The sequence below is a fragment of the Physella acuta genome, unplaced genomic scaffold, assembly GCF_028476545.2.
Source record: "Physella acuta isolate Inbredline_101_S28 unplaced genomic scaffold, ASM2847654v3 ptg000664l, whole genome shotgun sequence".
NCBI lineage: Eukaryota > Metazoa > Mollusca > Gastropoda > Physidae > Physella > Physella acuta.
The window spans coordinates 20,217-36,365 of record NW_026732183.1 but is presented as its reverse complement, the minus strand read 5'-3'; the positions used below and the strand labels follow the sequence as shown (position 1 = coordinate 36,365).

The window sequence follows — 16,149 nt, the reverse complement described above, 5'->3', positions numbered from 1 at the left end:
CACAGGAGAAAGATAGAATTTATTGCACAGAATATTGCTATTTATACAAGAGAAAAAGAGAATTCGTTACACTAATCGTTGACAGGACTGAAATGACAGGTCAATCAGAATTTGTCTTAAAGTTCTAGTTATCTTCAACCATACCATTAGATTCCAATTTAGGAGACCTTTAAAACGTTTATTATTTTTAAAAATAAATTACTTTAATTTTTTTTAAATGTGTACACACAATTGCTGGAATAATTTTAAAATCTACAATTAATTTTAAAGAAAAGGACATCAACTAGAAGATAAAACCAGGGACAAAGAAAGAGAATCTTATTGAAGTATCTAATTTAAAAAAAAATACCTTGGAAGCTAACTTCTGCAGCAATGGGAAAACCTCTAAGTAGTTCTGAAGTTTTGTTCTCAAGTCATTGTAAGCTTCCCAGTCCTTTAACTTACTGGGCAGGGCCAAACATTCATCCCAATAGCCTTCAACCTGGAGGTCACATTACATGCATTCAACTCATTTTATTTTGGGTTTAAAATAATTAAAAAATGAAAGTCAATAAATTAACCACTTCATTTTAAATGATTTGTTCACATTTGCAGAAAGTATTTTTATTTTTTGTTCTCCAACTTTGTTAACAAATTAACATAAAAGCTTAAAGAAGTTAAAACCAGAAGCTACTAAAACTTTCTTTCAATAAAAGATTACTTCAGATGATGAGGCCTCAAGATCCACTTCTGCCCATAACGTATCTCTAAATTTGTTGTCAAACTTGATAAATTTTTGGAATAATCCATAAAGTTGACTAAGGAGATCAAGTTCCTGTAAAATTAAAAAAGATTTAGATTTTATTTTAGGAAAATCAAAAGCATTCTAGTTATAATTGAATGTTAAAAACAACATGAAAATATTTCTTTAAACCTATATAATTATTTTTCTAGGTAAAGCTTTGCAACTTTTTATTTATTGTCGTATTTTTAAAAAACTCCACATTAAAAAAAATACAATTAAACGTTTAACTTATTGTTATATTTATGATAACTAGCCACAGTAATCATAAATATCAATTTATCTTTAAATCTATTGCAATTATTTTGTAATTTATGATTAATCTCCAGTACTTCTCCTGTTTTATCCAGTTCTGGGAATGGCTTGCATGAAATGCTAAAGAGCTTTGATACAGAGTCCAGAGTTTTGCGCTTGGTATCATATATTGTGTATCTGTACTGGAAGTCTTGCAGCCTTGACACAGCTTCTGATGGCTGAATGCCAGGCACAGCAGGGCCTTGGGCATCAAAGGCATTGCGGAACTGAATCACTTCCACAACAAAAGTCTAGAGTGTGAAATTATAGATTATAAAAAGATATTTAGGCAAGCTGTTTTTCTGACTTGTTATATTCAAAGAGATAATAATAACTGTTTTGTAGAGATAAATAGGCCTACCCGTTTTAAAATAAAATAAATTATTTATTGTGCTTTTATTTACCTTGACTTGCTTGTCTAGCTCTTGCTCAAAAGCACCTCGTCTTTCTTTAAGAAGAACATCTCTCACTTGATCTGCTATCTCTAGAAGTTCAGCCCATTTTTCTCTCAGATGGTCAACTTCTTCAACTTCTTCTCTAGGTAACCGGAGGTCAAATTCTCTGGAAAACAAAATTGTATGTAATATAATTATAGTCTTATGAAAATATAAAATATAAAAATATCTTTTTATGAGACTTTTGAATTTAAAAGCTTTAACTTATAAAGATAATGTTAAACTTGAAACATCAGATTCTTTGTCAAAAGAAATGAAACAAAAATTACCTTAGTTTTGAATACATTGTTTCAATAGGTAAATAAATGCCATCAATTTTATTTTCCATGTCTCTGAGTTCTTCCAACAAATGTAGGGCAGAGTTCAGCTGATCCAGTGTCTGCACATGCTGCTCAAGCCTCTGTCTAACATTACTCCTGTACAACACCACGCTGTCCAGATTTTTCTATTGAAATAAAGCACAGCTAAATAAATACATTTCTGTTTCAACTATTTTATTAGCTGGTATTTCACCACAATAATGAACATTAGGTCTTAAAAATGTATAACTTTCTTACAATAAAATACAGAGTTTATAAGAACAAATAATAAATAAAATTACAAAAACAAAACAACAGAAATATATAAACAAATATTACCTTGGCTTCCTCATGTACAACAGAGGCAAATTTCGTTTTCCATGCAATAGAAAAGCCATGAAGGCTGTCTTTAATGGGATCAGAAAACAAACTGATAGGGCCAATAGGAAGAACAGATGGAATTCCCAAAACTTTCTGCTCCAAGTAAACATAGCGCTCCACCTGTCCAGTAAAAAAACCAGAGGAATTCTTTTTAAATTTTACATAATTAATGAGCAACTGAAAGACACTTTCAATAAATTAAAAATTTTGATAAGATTTTTTAAAATTTGTTTTAGACAATATTAAAAATAATTAGAGAACTTTGCAGAACTTAAAAATTAATTAGCACCTCTCTTTTGATTGCCACCATCCCTGGTTCAGCGGCTATGAACTCATTGAAATTGCCATGCATGTCATCCTTCCAAAGGAAATTGTAGTAACTGAAGTGGAACAGGTGTCGATTCACCTGGCTTCCAAGTTCTAAAAAAGACAAAATATTTCATTTGCTTTTGCAAAAAAAAAAAAATTTTAAGAAAAATTAACACACAAAACAAAAAACTTGGTTAAACAGAGTATACATGATTTATAATCTGATTGGCTTTTAACTGGTGGTAGCACATAAGACTGTGCAGTGCATTTACATGAAGATTACCTTCAATTACAGAAGTGAGTTGAGAATAGAGCTCTTGTACATTGGAGTCACTGATTACTTTTTTACCAAAAGAGTCCTCTCCTGATTCATTCATCCATGAAACATCTGAAATAAAACAACATTAATTTTATTTCTATTCTACAATGTTAGTGATATGGGCTTAATAAATCTGAAGGTACAGAATCTTTTTAAAAAGTCAAATTCCTAAATCAGTTAACATGTTCTTTACCATTGTTAGCTTCAAGAATAGCATTGGCTGTTTGTGTAATGGCATTTTGTACAACATCTAGCGTTGGCTCCACTATGATGTTGGGAATGGAGAACTTTACACTGACTTCAAATCTTGACAGAAAGAATGAAAGATAAACATTTTCTTTTTTTCCCAGGAAAAACGTAGAACTATTTTTTTAATGTCACTTTGTTTTCTCAAATATATAACAGAAACAAAAACTAACAAAAATTCTTCAGTTGTGGTAAAGTCAAATGACTACAGTTTAAGCTTACTGTAGAAGTGTTTTGATGAAAGTTGTCTCTCCAGGAGACCATGTCATTGTTGAAAGGTTTGTTACAGCACTTCCTGGTCTGTCTGATGCCTGGGATTGTCTCCCTCCACTAAGTACTGAGTTTGCTCGACTGTTGTCAGGACTGTTCAATCAACAATTATATGCAATAAACCACATATTTTCAAGAAATAATGTATACTTCAGGTAATTAAAAAATAAAAAGTCTAAAAACCTCACCTGAAAAAATGGCTGGACACCCCTCTGGGTGAGGGAGAGCTGCAGTCACTGTCTGACTCAAGATTAGAGTTGGGAGAGTAAGCCCTGATTACCTCCCCTGTGCATCCTGCTGCATCAGCTAACAGAGCCAAGGATTTGGTTGTTACACTTAAGACTGCTTGATAAACCTGGTCCTTAAAATGATCTGTGAAGGAATATAATTCATGACTTATATATTGCATTATTTTAATTTTAGGCACTGAAGTACTAAATGTCGTAAAAATTAAAACAAAATATACATTAAACTTGCAAGATATGACTTATTTTTCCATTTTTTCATTGATCAATCCAATATAGCCTAACGTAATTGATTTTCACAAATTAACTTAAACACATAATATGATAATAATAGACATGTTATTCTATTAAACATAGAAAAGTTACAAATATTCAATTTATAACTGTTACCCAATAACAATAAACAATATATTTAGTAGCTAATTAATACTATTTTACCTATTAATTCTAACAGATTGTTTTCTTCTGTGGCTGCATCTTGTTTTTCTTTTTCAAGATCATCTTCCGCAAGAATCATCTGCAGTTTCTTCTCTTTTAGAACTTGCTTATTCTCTTGCTAATTTTGAATACAAAATTCTATTAACACAAAATTGAGACTAAGATAAATTTAAATGTAAAAAAAAAAATAATGAAAAAAGAGCTTACTAAGATGATATTCGTTTACAAGCAGATTCCAGGTTTTTGAATAAATATACTTTTAAAGTTAAATACAGAAATATTATAAGTTGAATAATTATAAATTGTGGAGACAGATTTAACTGTATCATACTTTAAAGTAATAATACAAAATAAAAATCATTAGAGATTTATAAATAAAGGTTGCTGCATCACATTCCAAAATATGGACAACAACAGAAATCAATGCAAAGTGTATTGACAAAAATATTATGAATGAATGATAATCTACAAAGCTATAGTGACAAAACACACACAATATAGATCAATTCAACATCAGTAAGTAACTCAAATAAAGCTAAGTCAGCCTAAATTAATATGAGAAATGCAATACAAAAAAAGCTTTATCTTAATTTTTATTCCAAAATGTTTTGAAAGGAAAATTAGACAATTTTGCAACTATAATTAGGTACTAGAATACCCGTCATCCGTTGGATAACTGTGGGTTTCGGGGGTCATCCATCAAAAAACATCACGTCTGTCACTCAGAGGCATAGCGACCCTTCCTGGCGCCCGGGGACAAACTTTTCGATTTTAACCCCCCCTCCCAAGATTTCAATTTTCAACCTCCCCCCCTCAAACTTTTGATGTGCACCCCCACCCACTCAAACTTTCGATTTGAACCCCCCCCCCTCAACCTTTCAATTTATTTTTCCAAACCATTTTGGCGCCCCAACATATGTCCCCCCGCCCCCCCCTTCCCCCCTCCACCTCCCCTCCCCCCCCCCCCCCCGCCTCCCCTCCCGCCCCCCCCCCCCTCCTCGCTACGCTACTGCAGTGTCACTTATCGTCAAAAAAAAACAGACCCCACTTTCAAAAATTTGTTTTTTATCTTTTAAAAACACCGAAAACACCGATTTCGGACTATCCCTTCATATACTGACTTCATAGGTGACCTACTCAACTCTACTTCACCTGCCCAGTGTCCCGCCAAGTCTCAGACAACATGTTTTTATCGTTTAAAAAACGATTCCAGCCGAGCATGTCTCTGACCACACTATCCTTTCATATGCTTAGGACAAAGAAACAGACAAACTCTACTTCACCAGCCCTGTATCCTGCCAAGTTCAGATAGGCAACTTTATTATTTACATCTAAAAAAAAAAAATTGAAAAAAAAAATCATTGACGAATTGGTCTAGAACCTGTGCCACCCACATGAGAGCCGACCTCACTACCAAGTTAGCTATTTACTCGTGACATTACAAGTGAAGTTTTATACTATACTTTGAGTCTCCTTACGCGCATAGATCTACATCTAACTCTAGTAGTAGTAACTTTCAAATTAAATTTTATCTTAAATTAGCCAAACAAAAATTTATATAAAATAAAGAAGGTCTGAAATTATCTAGATCTAGATAGAATTATCTAGATCTAGTCTAGATTCTACGACTCTTTTGCTTAAGTCTTCTTATGTTTAGTTTTTCTTGCTAGACCTAGAATCTAGATCTAATCATTAGCTACGCTTATAGGCCCGGAGCGAGCATTTCAAAATTACCATATTCCAAACAAAGATTTATATAAAATAATAAAGGTCTAAAATAGTTTAGTATATAGAAAATCATTATCTAAATCTAGATAGAAAATTATCTATATTTTAGATCTACGACTGAGCTATATCTAGAGTTTACGTCTATAATTTTGCACACTTAGCGGTATAGAAGCCGCGTATGAATCTTAAGTTATGCAAATAGGCCCCGCATCCAGCATTTCCTAATTAGCATATTTCATAGCTATACAAAAAAAGATTTATATAAAATAATAAAGGTCTAAAATAGTTTAGTATATAGAAACTCATTATTATCTAAATCTAGATAGAATTATCTATATTCTAGATCTACGACTGGTTTGCTAAAGTTTCGTTTTTTTTATTGTATTTATAACTAATAAATCTTGGATTTGACCTAGATTTTTAGATTCTAGATTCTAGATCTAGATCTATAAATAACTTTCCTTCGACAGCTGATCTTTAGACCTAGAGAAATTTATTGTAAAACTAAATGAAAAAGACAGTTGAAAATTGATATAAGTGTTGGAACGTAATAAATACAGCAAACGGACGTATTGTTAAAGTTAAAGCCGACAGAAAATTAGCTTTAGAACGCGTTAAACATTGGAATGGGAACACAATCTTCTTCGATAGGCCGCCATTATCGATGTAAAAAAATAAACACATCATGTGACGTCACTGTTTCCGTCGAGTCTAGTGGCTTTTCAAATCTTTTTTAAAAAAATGGGTTAATCTGCATATGAATAAATCAATTAATTAATTAACGTCTTTAAATAAATTTGTGATCAACAGTCTGTCTGCATTAAAAAATTATTCTCTACCTGCATACCATTTTACAGCTTTCCAGATAGAGTCGAACATATCACAATTTTCGATCAGGCAAACAAATAAATATTCAAACATGTAAACAAAGTTGAGTTTTAGTAGTATAAATAGATAATAATGTAAAAACAAGCATGTTAAAATAACTTTTTAAAAATATGCTAGGTTGATTACATAACTTGTAATTATTTTAAAATGTATGTAACATATATATATATATACATATATATATATATATATATATATATATATATATATATATATATATATATATATATATATATATATATATATATATATATATATATATATATATATATATATATATATATATATATATATATATATATATATATATATATATATATATATATATATATATTCATGCTATTCAGAAAAAAAAATTTATATGGCTTTAGCAACAGAGTGAAATAAAAACAATTAGCAGTGATTAGGTAATTTTAAAATTTACCTTGCGCTTGTGCTTTAATAAAGATTTAAGAAACATGTGTTTAAGAAAATACATGCAAGTGTTAAATGGGTGAAAAGAAAAAAAAAAGTTGTGCAATTTTATTACCCATACACACTGTTATAGCTTGTTTTGCCATATAAGGCAAACCCAAACCTTAACTATTTCACCCACAGCATAATTTAATCTTAAACTAGTTCTTAACCTTATTATAGTATTAAAGTTTAAGGAGTGCAGTATTATTGTGTGTTACACTATATAAATATGTAAATAGGATAAACTGATTTTTGAAAAATCTGAAAATTATTTATACCTGTATGAGAATGTGAGCTACATTTTAGTACACGTATTCTACTTAAGTCCTAAGAAACACATATTACTAATTTGTATTTACAGATAATGAGAAGACAGTGCAACTTAATTAAATATATATATATATTGTGAATATTATACAATGTGCAAAATTAAAGATTTTTACAGTGCACACAAACATGTTGTGGAGCTTTGGATACAAATTAATTAGTCGCTGACAAGTCTTTTTAATTTTAGTGAGTCAAACTGAACACATTTACCACACTATAAAGATGTGTGTTGAATGCAAATAAATGCTGATACTTTGTTGAAAAATACAGCTTTATTTCATGCACATTTTTTAATCCAATATTTTAGGATTTATCCATATGTTCTCATTTGACCACAAAAAATTCTTATTAGGAAACTAATACCATTATATGAAACATCACAATTTAAATACAAATAAAGATTTTTCAAATCTAAAATACCTTTTTTGTAGTAAGGAGACTAGTAATGGTTTGTAATCCATCTAAAACTGTTGCCACATAACCCTGCAGTATTTTCGATCTTTCTTTTATACTCTCCATGATCTGAGTGTAGAACTCTTCAACTTGCTAAAGTAGTAAACAAATAACTTATTTATAGATATTTCTAAAATAATTCAATGTAGCTAAAATTACTGTTCTAAATTTTGTTTGATTTATTGTTTATCTTACAGTTTTTCTGAAACATTTTCTGTTGAGATATTAGGTATTATGCTAGTTGTAAACAGTGTTGGAAATTTTGTTTGTCCTTTTTTGTACATACCTACTATAGTAAAAATAAGTAGATCAACATGTTAAAATAGTAACCTAATTTCTTTTATTTCATTTTTCCAACAAACCAAAAACCTAATTCTAGAGAAAATTTTGGCTAGCTATGAAACTTGCTGAAGGTATTATTTAGCAAGTTGATAATGAGATTTCTGTATTTAAATAAATGAGTTAATAAGAACACACCCAAGTTTGAGAGAAAGCCATGTCTGCATCATACAAACAGAAGTTCTGGATTGTGTGGATTGTTCCAATAACTTTCTCCATCATCACGTGATTGACCTTTTGACTCAAAAGTTTAAGTCTGTCTAGCGCTGAGTGAATTTGGTGGAGGAATGCATCTGTGCAAAAAGAGGAAAAACAGATGGTTAAATAAAAATTTTAAATATTAAATTAATTGGTATTTAACCCATTATAGCAATAACTATAAACTATATTTAAGAAAAAATTTAAACATTACTAGAAAGAAACAAATTTATTTTATGAAAAAGAAAAGCCAATTTTGTAGAAGTAGTATTTGAAATGTGTGTTGTCATTAACTGTGGTTCTGGTTGTAAATGAAAAAATAAATCAACTATGATACATGAACAACCCTATGTTTATAATGTTGCATGAGTGACAAAGCTGAATTTAAAAAATCTGATACTAAAAAGATTTAAAACCTGCACTAACATATGTTTGAAGTTCATATACATATTTTTGATGGTTGAACTCACCTATGTTCATGCTGTTCCATGCCAGTGATGAGAGACCAGGCTGAAGTTGATGCTGCACATACAGGACATGAGGGGTAAACAGCTTCACAAGTGGAGCTGGAATGGCCTTGCACACATCTCTACATTTTTAACATACAAAAAAAAATTTCAGACTAACAAATTTTTTTTAAATTAAAAAAATTAAAAGTGACATATGGAAAAACTAAAATGTATTTGATGATATATATTTTTTTTAAATTTACCGTAATGCTCATATCCATATCATTTAACAGTGAATTATTAAGACCAATTGTAAATTCTAAAGTAAATACTTGACAGAAGATACACATTAAAAGTTCTGACTTGAAGTCACGCAGCACAAGCTCCAGATGACTTTTGTATCCTTTGAAGCGCTCCTCCTGTTGCATGACTGCCAGGGCTGAATCTGGGACTTGAATGTCCAGTCTGGTCATCCACTTGGCCTCATGAATCAGTTCAAGGACTCTGGTAGCATGGTTGATTAGAAAGGTTTTGATCATTCCATATATTTAGAGAAAGTTAATTTAGTAAAATAAAGATGATAAAAAATGTAAAAAAAAATAACAAGACTTTCCATTTTAAAATCAGGTCAAAATTAAAAAGAAATGTTTTGTAAAAAAAAATTAAATTACTACTACCTGTCATCTGCATTGACAATGACCTCCCCTGTTGCAGGGTGAAGAACAAAGAGAGTTGCTTTGAGGCCACTTCTGGCTTGCTCTATGCTATTTTTCCACTGAGTGTACCACAAGCTTTCAAATGTCACCAGAGCAGTGGCAAGTTTGTTGTACATCCTGACCTGGGAGCACATTAAAGAAAAAAAAAACATTTCACAGAGCCAAACATTTGAGTCCTTACTAAGACAAATGTATTTTAACGTTAATGGTACTTAGTATTGCTTAAGGAATGTTATGACAAATTAAAGCCTTCTTTAGATAAACACATCTTTCATTGTTAAAAAAATCAAAGCCTTCTTTCTTCAGATAAACGCATGTGTAATTGTTTTAAAAGTACTAACCAAACGGCCATAGTCAGCCAATGAAGTGACTGCTTTAATATCTCTGAAGATTTTCATTGGATCTTCTATCCTCTTAAGAAGTTGTCTAGACCAGTAAATGGCACCAGCAACAGGGGGTGCATTTCTCACCATAATTGGTTTCTCCTGAAATTTATTTTTCAACTAATTTTTAATACTTTTTGTAATTAACATCAACTCATAATTGATTTTCTCCTGAATTTTATTTTAAAATTAATTTTTAATTATGCTTCTAATTAGCCAAACACATAATTAATCTCTCCAGAAATTTTTGTTGAATTGAATACAACTATTTATAGTAGCATACCTTATTCTTTTCATAAATATTTTGCACTTCATCAAGATCAGCTTCATACCATGCAAAGATCTCAACATATTTATCAGAAACTGTTCCCCTCACCTCAGAACGTGTGGCTATAGGGCTGAATCTGGCAAAAAACATTATTGATTTCAGATAATCAGTAATTAAATTAATATTGGACTTTTTCATATCATTTTGGGAAAATTGTCACTATAAGAATAAACTGCATATTTTTAAAACTATGAATGAAGTGTATACTTGGTAAATAGCTTGACTTATTTTGTTTTGTAAAATATTTGGACAAGTAATGGGACTTGGGTAATTTTTACCCATGGCTCCCAATGACAACCAAGATTGCTGGCCTTTAAATGTAAAACCAATCAGAATAAAGTCTAAGGCTTTAATGATTAATAAAATAAATAACAATGAAAAGCTTCATCTACAGTGACAGACTTATGAATGAAATAGTAAGTATGAATATCATAACTTTAAAAATGTTTTTGTTGATTTTGTATCCCAACTCACTTTGTGATTATGTCCAATCCTTGATGAGTTTTCATCTTTCTCAAAAAGATAACATGCAGGTACGCTGTGAGGAAGTTTTCAAGGTCTTGAACAACAGATTGGAATGAATGAAAGTGCGAATCGAATCGATCTTTGTCCTTGAAATAAAAGTATTACAAAAATAAATCCAAAGACTATTTTAAATAATTACAAGAAATGTAACAATTACTTTCCTTTAAAATATTCAAAAAGTGTGTTATGGAAGATTTTAGATTTGAGTTGTTTGAACACTACTGCTTTCAAATAAGTTGTTTTGCTTTGAAGTTGTGCCAAAAATTACTTTTTGCACTAGTATCAACAAGAGAGTCAAGTAATAGAGAAGGGAGAGAACTGACTTTTGATTCAACATCTAGCACTGTCTTTGTTGAGACATGGTCTCTTAGTATCCCATTCATTTTTGTGACATGCTCATCTACAATTGTTGACACATTTGGACCCTCCACTTCTGGAGAATCAGGGTAATAAATCCCTAAAATGAGAGTTAAAGAAATACAGTTAGATAAAGGAAAAAAAAATCACAATTTAAAAAAATATAATTTCTTATAATATTTGATTACAGAAATCAATTACTAGATTACTACATATTAGAATGTGTTAATCAAATTAAAAAATGCTAATTTCTTTATTCCTATTGATAATGAATTTGAGAATCAACATTTACTCAAGATAGCCAACTCCTCCGCTGTTAGCCCCTTGGGTTTACTCTCTTCTGTGTCTACATTCACTCTGGAATAAACCTTATGGGCTGCAGCTTCCTCTATGGTGTTGTCTGGACTGTCAGTGGGCAGGTGTTCATCACCCTCAGCAATGACCTGAAGAGATCTGTCTGTCTCAGGGAGTGAAACTTTGATGTCAGGAATTTCTGAATCACCAAATTCATCCTCCTCTTTCTCTAGTTCAACTAAAAACCAGAAAAGATGATTTTTTAAAAAGATTGCATTGGGCTGTTACTAATTATAAAAATGTATCATTATTATATTTAAAAAAACAGCATACAATTATTTTTTTTATTTTAGACAAAAGGTGTATTGACTCATCATCATCATTGCTTGAGAAACATTGTGAACCATGAGGTAACAACCACACATCAGCTGTGAATTAATTTGTGTGGTGGTTCCTTGAGCTAGGTTCACAATGATTCTTTGAGCATCTATAAATAAGTTTAAACTGTTGAGAACTAAACTATACCAGCAGGTAAGTCTTTAGGTTTTTTCTGTTTGTGATCTGGCTCTGATGATTCCTCATTGTAAATGAGATCCTCCTTCCTTGGACGAGGTAAACCAACCAAACCTTTGCTCAATCTAAGCAGTAAAAAAAATAATATTTTTGGATAAACTAATCTTAAAAATTAAATAAAAAATAAAGGTGAAGTTTCTGTTACAAAACAGTATGATTAAAATATTTACAGAAAAACACACTAGATCTAGTTGTGCCATGTGGATACCTTTTAAAATATTTAATCAAAACATTTTAAAATACAAATTTGAAAGAACAAAACTTAAAATAATTTACTTGTTAAATTGTGCCATTGTATGGATGACTTCCAGGACTTGTCTTACTCTTCCACAAAATGAATCTAAATGTGCCATTATCACTTCCTCATCAGCCATTGGTGAAAAATTGCTCCCCATATCAACACTTTTTTTAGGTGATAAAGTCGGAGGTTGATTGCCCTTTTGACCAGGAATGCTTGTCTTTCTTCTTTATGATAAAAAATGTATACAGAACCATTGAACCTTTAATCAAATAACAGAAGTATTTCTATGTCATATCATAAATATCTTTCTAAAACTGATTCAGCCATACTGTAATAAAATTGGCCACATACTTGTGTGGACTAGGTGCTGTACTGTAGCTGCTGAGAGATGATGGATGGGATATGGACTGAGTGGCACCCAGAGTTTCTCTCAGTGAGCGCAGAGCCTCACGGTAGGATACCTGGAGTTGTAAACAAGCCCGTAACCTGGCAAGCAGGGTCTCCTCTGACAGCTGTTCAGTTTGAGAATCTCTGACTTTAGATTTTGTCTGTTCACAAATGTTAGAACTATATCAATATTTATGTTCATTATTACTTAACTATCTTTCTATGTGAAAGCAAAAAAATTTGCTTGTATTTCATTAAGCAATACATTACCTAAAGAGTAAAGCTTATTGATTATGTAAGAAAAAGAATATATGTAATACATATAATTAATTAAATACTTCATAAATTAATTAAATAGAATGAATTTTTTTTTAAATAATATATAATGAAAACTAATAAGAACCTTAAGCTTGTTTTCCCCATGCTTATTGAGTAGTTTAAACAGGGTATCACTTGAATGTGAGATATCCTTTTTTGTGATCTCTTCAGTAATTCTTTGCCAGAGTTCATCTTTGTCTTCCAAGATGTTGTGTGTCAGCTGTTTAATATAGTCCTTGCATGCTTGTACAAGTTGATTAGTCACCTGTCAATACATTTTTGAGTCGTTCACATAATAGATACTTACAAATTATATAAGTAAAAGCTTATAACTAAGTATTTCTTTAAACATATTTTTCTTTTAACATTTACCTTTGTTAGAATAACCACAAGGAAACCTGTTCTGGTATAAAATCTTGAAATAGAATCCATCTGTTTGATGGTACCAATAATACCAGGAATTGCAGTGTTGATAATACTGCTGGGAGATGCTTCTTGATACATCAGGTCAAAGTACCTCTTCAGTGAATCCAAATACTTTACTTTATCTTTTGTGTCATTCAGATTATCTGTAATGCTTCAGTATTTTACATAATATGTTAGTTTCTTTTCAAATAATATGCTATTCTATTATTAAAATTAGGAATATGTTAAAATAATTTTCTTCCAGATTAAAATTTGTTAAATTGGAAAGAGCTAAGGTTATAACCTTAGAAGGTTAATACATAAAAAAGACGTTCTTCTCAAAAATGCCACACACACTTTTTAAATATTTTAATACTGGTGGAAATATTGTAGATAAGGCATGATAAAATATAAACTGTAAAAAGTATAGTAATAACATTAGCCTATGTATAATGAGTTTTACCTGGAGTCTGTCATTTTCCATTTTTTAAGTAGACGAGATTTTGCGGTGATCAGCACTGCAAGTACAGCTTTGCACTCCTTTCCTTTCAATTGCTCTGTGATGCTTGTAAGCAGACGTTGACGCCTCTTCCATCTTTCTACTTCTGACAAAGGACCAGCATTTGGATCCAAATATCTTTAGCAAACAAAAATCAAGATATTGAAAGACATTATGTCATTCCTAAATTCAAATGATTAAAAACCTATTAATAGGAAACAGCAGAGTTTGCTATTTCTAGTCTGTATTACTTATTATTAGTTTAAGTAATTACACAGATTTCTTGGACTTTCTTATTGTCACACAATCTCTGCCTCAAAAGATATTTTATAATACTAGTTAATTTTATACATTTTACTCTGTACTCAAAGCTGAAAGTGGAACTTATTGAGATAGATAATGCTAAAAGCCGAAAAAATTAAAAAAATGAATTTCACCTTTCATCTGCAGAATCATTTAAAATTGCTTCAATTGTATTGATCCAGTCACTAACTAAGTTTTCATATTGAGCAATTAAGTTGGGATCAAGGGCAGCAGCTCTTTGTTGCTTGAAATCATTAAGGATAATATTTTCTGGTTGTTTTAACATCTGGGAAAAAATACATAGAAATACATTTAAAAATCCATATAAGAGTAATAAGTTTTAAAATATTAAATAACCCTGCATAACTGTTAATTAAAAACATCTGATTTGAATGAATAGCATGTAATAGTAGCATACTCATTGTATAACTACAAGAATCTAGATAATTTATGAGTACTAGCAGGTTGTATCAAAGCTAATCTTTTTTTCTAATATATTTTCCCTGGCTGTAGTTTTAGCCTAAACCCTATGGTCAAGAATAGCATAGTGATGCCAGCCAAAATAAGCTTCAAATATCCAGTCAGTTTTAAGAGAAATCCAGTTTTTTTATAAAATTTATACTTAATGTATTTTAATTTTTTAGCCTAAACAATTTATTTTAAGTATATTTTATTCTGCAGTAAATCTACAAACCCATTGTCTTGAGTGGGTCATAGAGGCAGCAGTTTCATTTAATGCTGTGACAAACTTGTCCATATTATGCATTAAGGTAGTCTGGCTCTCTTCATCACACTGACCCCAGTCTTTTTGAGCTCTGATGAGTGGTATGTAAATGTCTGATAACAGTGAATTAAGGGTTTCTATTGTGTTGTGCTTTAGTTCACCACAAAATATATCTCTTTCCATTTTCGTTGGATCAACATCTTTCTCCGTGCTTTTGCGAAGGAAATACAGAACAGTAACTTTCTCCAACTGCACATCTTTAAGTGTTGCCAAATTTCCTGTACAGTGAATTTCTCTTGCATTGTCCAACGAATCTGATTTTTCACAATAGAAAAAGAGACGGCATGGGCCGCCTGCCTTGAGAAACTTATTTACTTTACTTAGCGTGTTCTCTTCGCACATAAACTCTTCTAAATGTGTCGGATTCTCCAAGTTTCCAAGTTTGAAACTTTCTTGGATCCTGGATGCAACCCACCAATGCCTTTCGTCCATTTTTCTTATAATCTTTCGTTAATGCTAAACCATATATATTTGAGTTAGACAATTATTACTTTCATTTTAAAATATTTTTTCATATAAATTCACTGTTGATAATTGCTAAATATTCTAATATCAAAAGAAAGTGGGCTGTAGAGGCATTCGACAGCCATGTTTGTTGTTATTGGTTACGGCAGGAAAGGGCTATAACTCGAAAAGCTAACAAGTTATCTAAAAATGTTTCGCATTCTAAAATTACATGAATTGAAAATTATCAATACAATAAATGTAAACGTCCTAGTATTTGCACGCGTGAATGCAAAATCGACGAATAAAAGCTGGTGTAGAAAAATTAAATACCTGCTAGCTAAAATAGTTAGATTAATAGTTCTTGAAAAGAAAATAATGATCAAAAACTGGATCAAATCTCGTACAATATTAAATTTACTTTTTTAAAAATAATTTTATTTTTATGAATCCAAATATTTCTCACATAAAATTGCTTTTTTTTGCCAAATGGTTTACATATTCTTTAGCAAATGTAAAAAAAAAAGTTTTCAAAAATCAGTTGTAAGTTGTTTTTTTAGAACTAATAATATGTACACGCCGACCCGCTATTCAGTTTTTTTATTTTCTACTTTTTAGTAATTTATAATTTGTGAATTCCACACTACCAATGCTGCAACTGAAAATATTTTGCTTTAAAACACTATCAGTAGTTCATGAAGGACGATAGCGATATGG

General features: G+C 30.8%; 2 protein-coding genes across 2 annotated transcripts in view; both read right to left on the bottom strand.

The window, feature by feature from the left end:
• LOC131948888 (dynein axonemal heavy chain 8-like) overlaps positions 1 to 3,138 on the bottom strand; it is a 38,360-nt gene extending 35,222 nt beyond the window's left edge. Inside the window, exons 1-9 of the mRNA XM_059310600.1 lie at positions 3,032 to 3,138; positions 2,803 to 2,907; positions 2,500 to 2,630; positions 2,169 to 2,330; positions 1,800 to 1,975; positions 1,480 to 1,636; positions 1,114 to 1,326; positions 701 to 814; positions 350 to 481 (exon numbers count right to left, since the gene is read on the bottom strand). Coding sequence (XP_059166583.1) covers positions 350 to 481; positions 701 to 814; positions 1,114 to 1,326; positions 1,480 to 1,636; positions 1,800 to 1,975; positions 2,169 to 2,330; positions 2,500 to 2,630; positions 2,803 to 2,896 — 1,179 coding nt within the window. The 5' untranslated portion in view covers positions 2,897 to 2,907; positions 3,032 to 3,138. The remainder of the gene's footprint in view (positions 1 to 349; positions 482 to 700; positions 815 to 1,113; positions 1,327 to 1,479; positions 1,637 to 1,799; positions 1,976 to 2,168; positions 2,331 to 2,499; positions 2,631 to 2,802; positions 2,908 to 3,031) is intronic.
• LOC131948890 (uncharacterized) lies at positions 3,012 to 15,577 on the bottom strand. The gene is made up of 23 exons (XM_059310602.1): positions 14,899 to 15,577; positions 14,339 to 14,490; positions 13,866 to 14,039; positions 13,370 to 13,574; positions 13,083 to 13,262; positions 12,644 to 12,840; positions 12,328 to 12,516; positions 12,004 to 12,116; positions 11,477 to 11,716; positions 11,151 to 11,284; positions 10,777 to 10,913; positions 10,258 to 10,378; positions 9,933 to 10,076; positions 9,553 to 9,713; positions 9,239 to 9,379; positions 8,897 to 9,015; positions 8,367 to 8,521; positions 7,857 to 7,982; positions 7,078 to 7,089; positions 4,038 to 4,155; positions 3,543 to 3,726; positions 3,307 to 3,447; positions 3,012 to 3,144 (listed from the first exon to the last, which is right to left on the bottom strand). Exons 1-23 carry the CDS (start codon positions 15,418 to 15,420, stop codon positions 3,012 to 3,014), a joined length of 3,798 nt encoding a protein of 1,265 aa, XP_059166585.1. The 5' UTR covers positions 15,421 to 15,577.
• Between the last annotated feature and the right edge of the window lie 572 nt (positions 15,578 to 16,149).

What these genes read in the sequence shown, in the direction of transcription:
- LOC131948890 (XM_059310602.1), bottom strand. Translation starts at nt 15,420, where the DNA reads ATGGACGAAAGGCATTGGTGGGTTGCATCCAGGATCCAAGAAAGTTTC. An exon ending in TGACCCACTCAAGACAATGG is followed by an intron (nt 14,491 to 14,898) that starts GTTTGTAGATTT and finishes ATTTTTTCCCAG; the next exon opens with ATGTTAAAACAACCAGAAAA. An exon ending in GGAGGAGTTGGCTATCTTGA is followed by an intron (nt 11,285 to 11,476) that starts GTAAATGTTGAT and finishes CTCTCATTTTAG; the next exon opens with GGATTTATTACCCTGATTCT.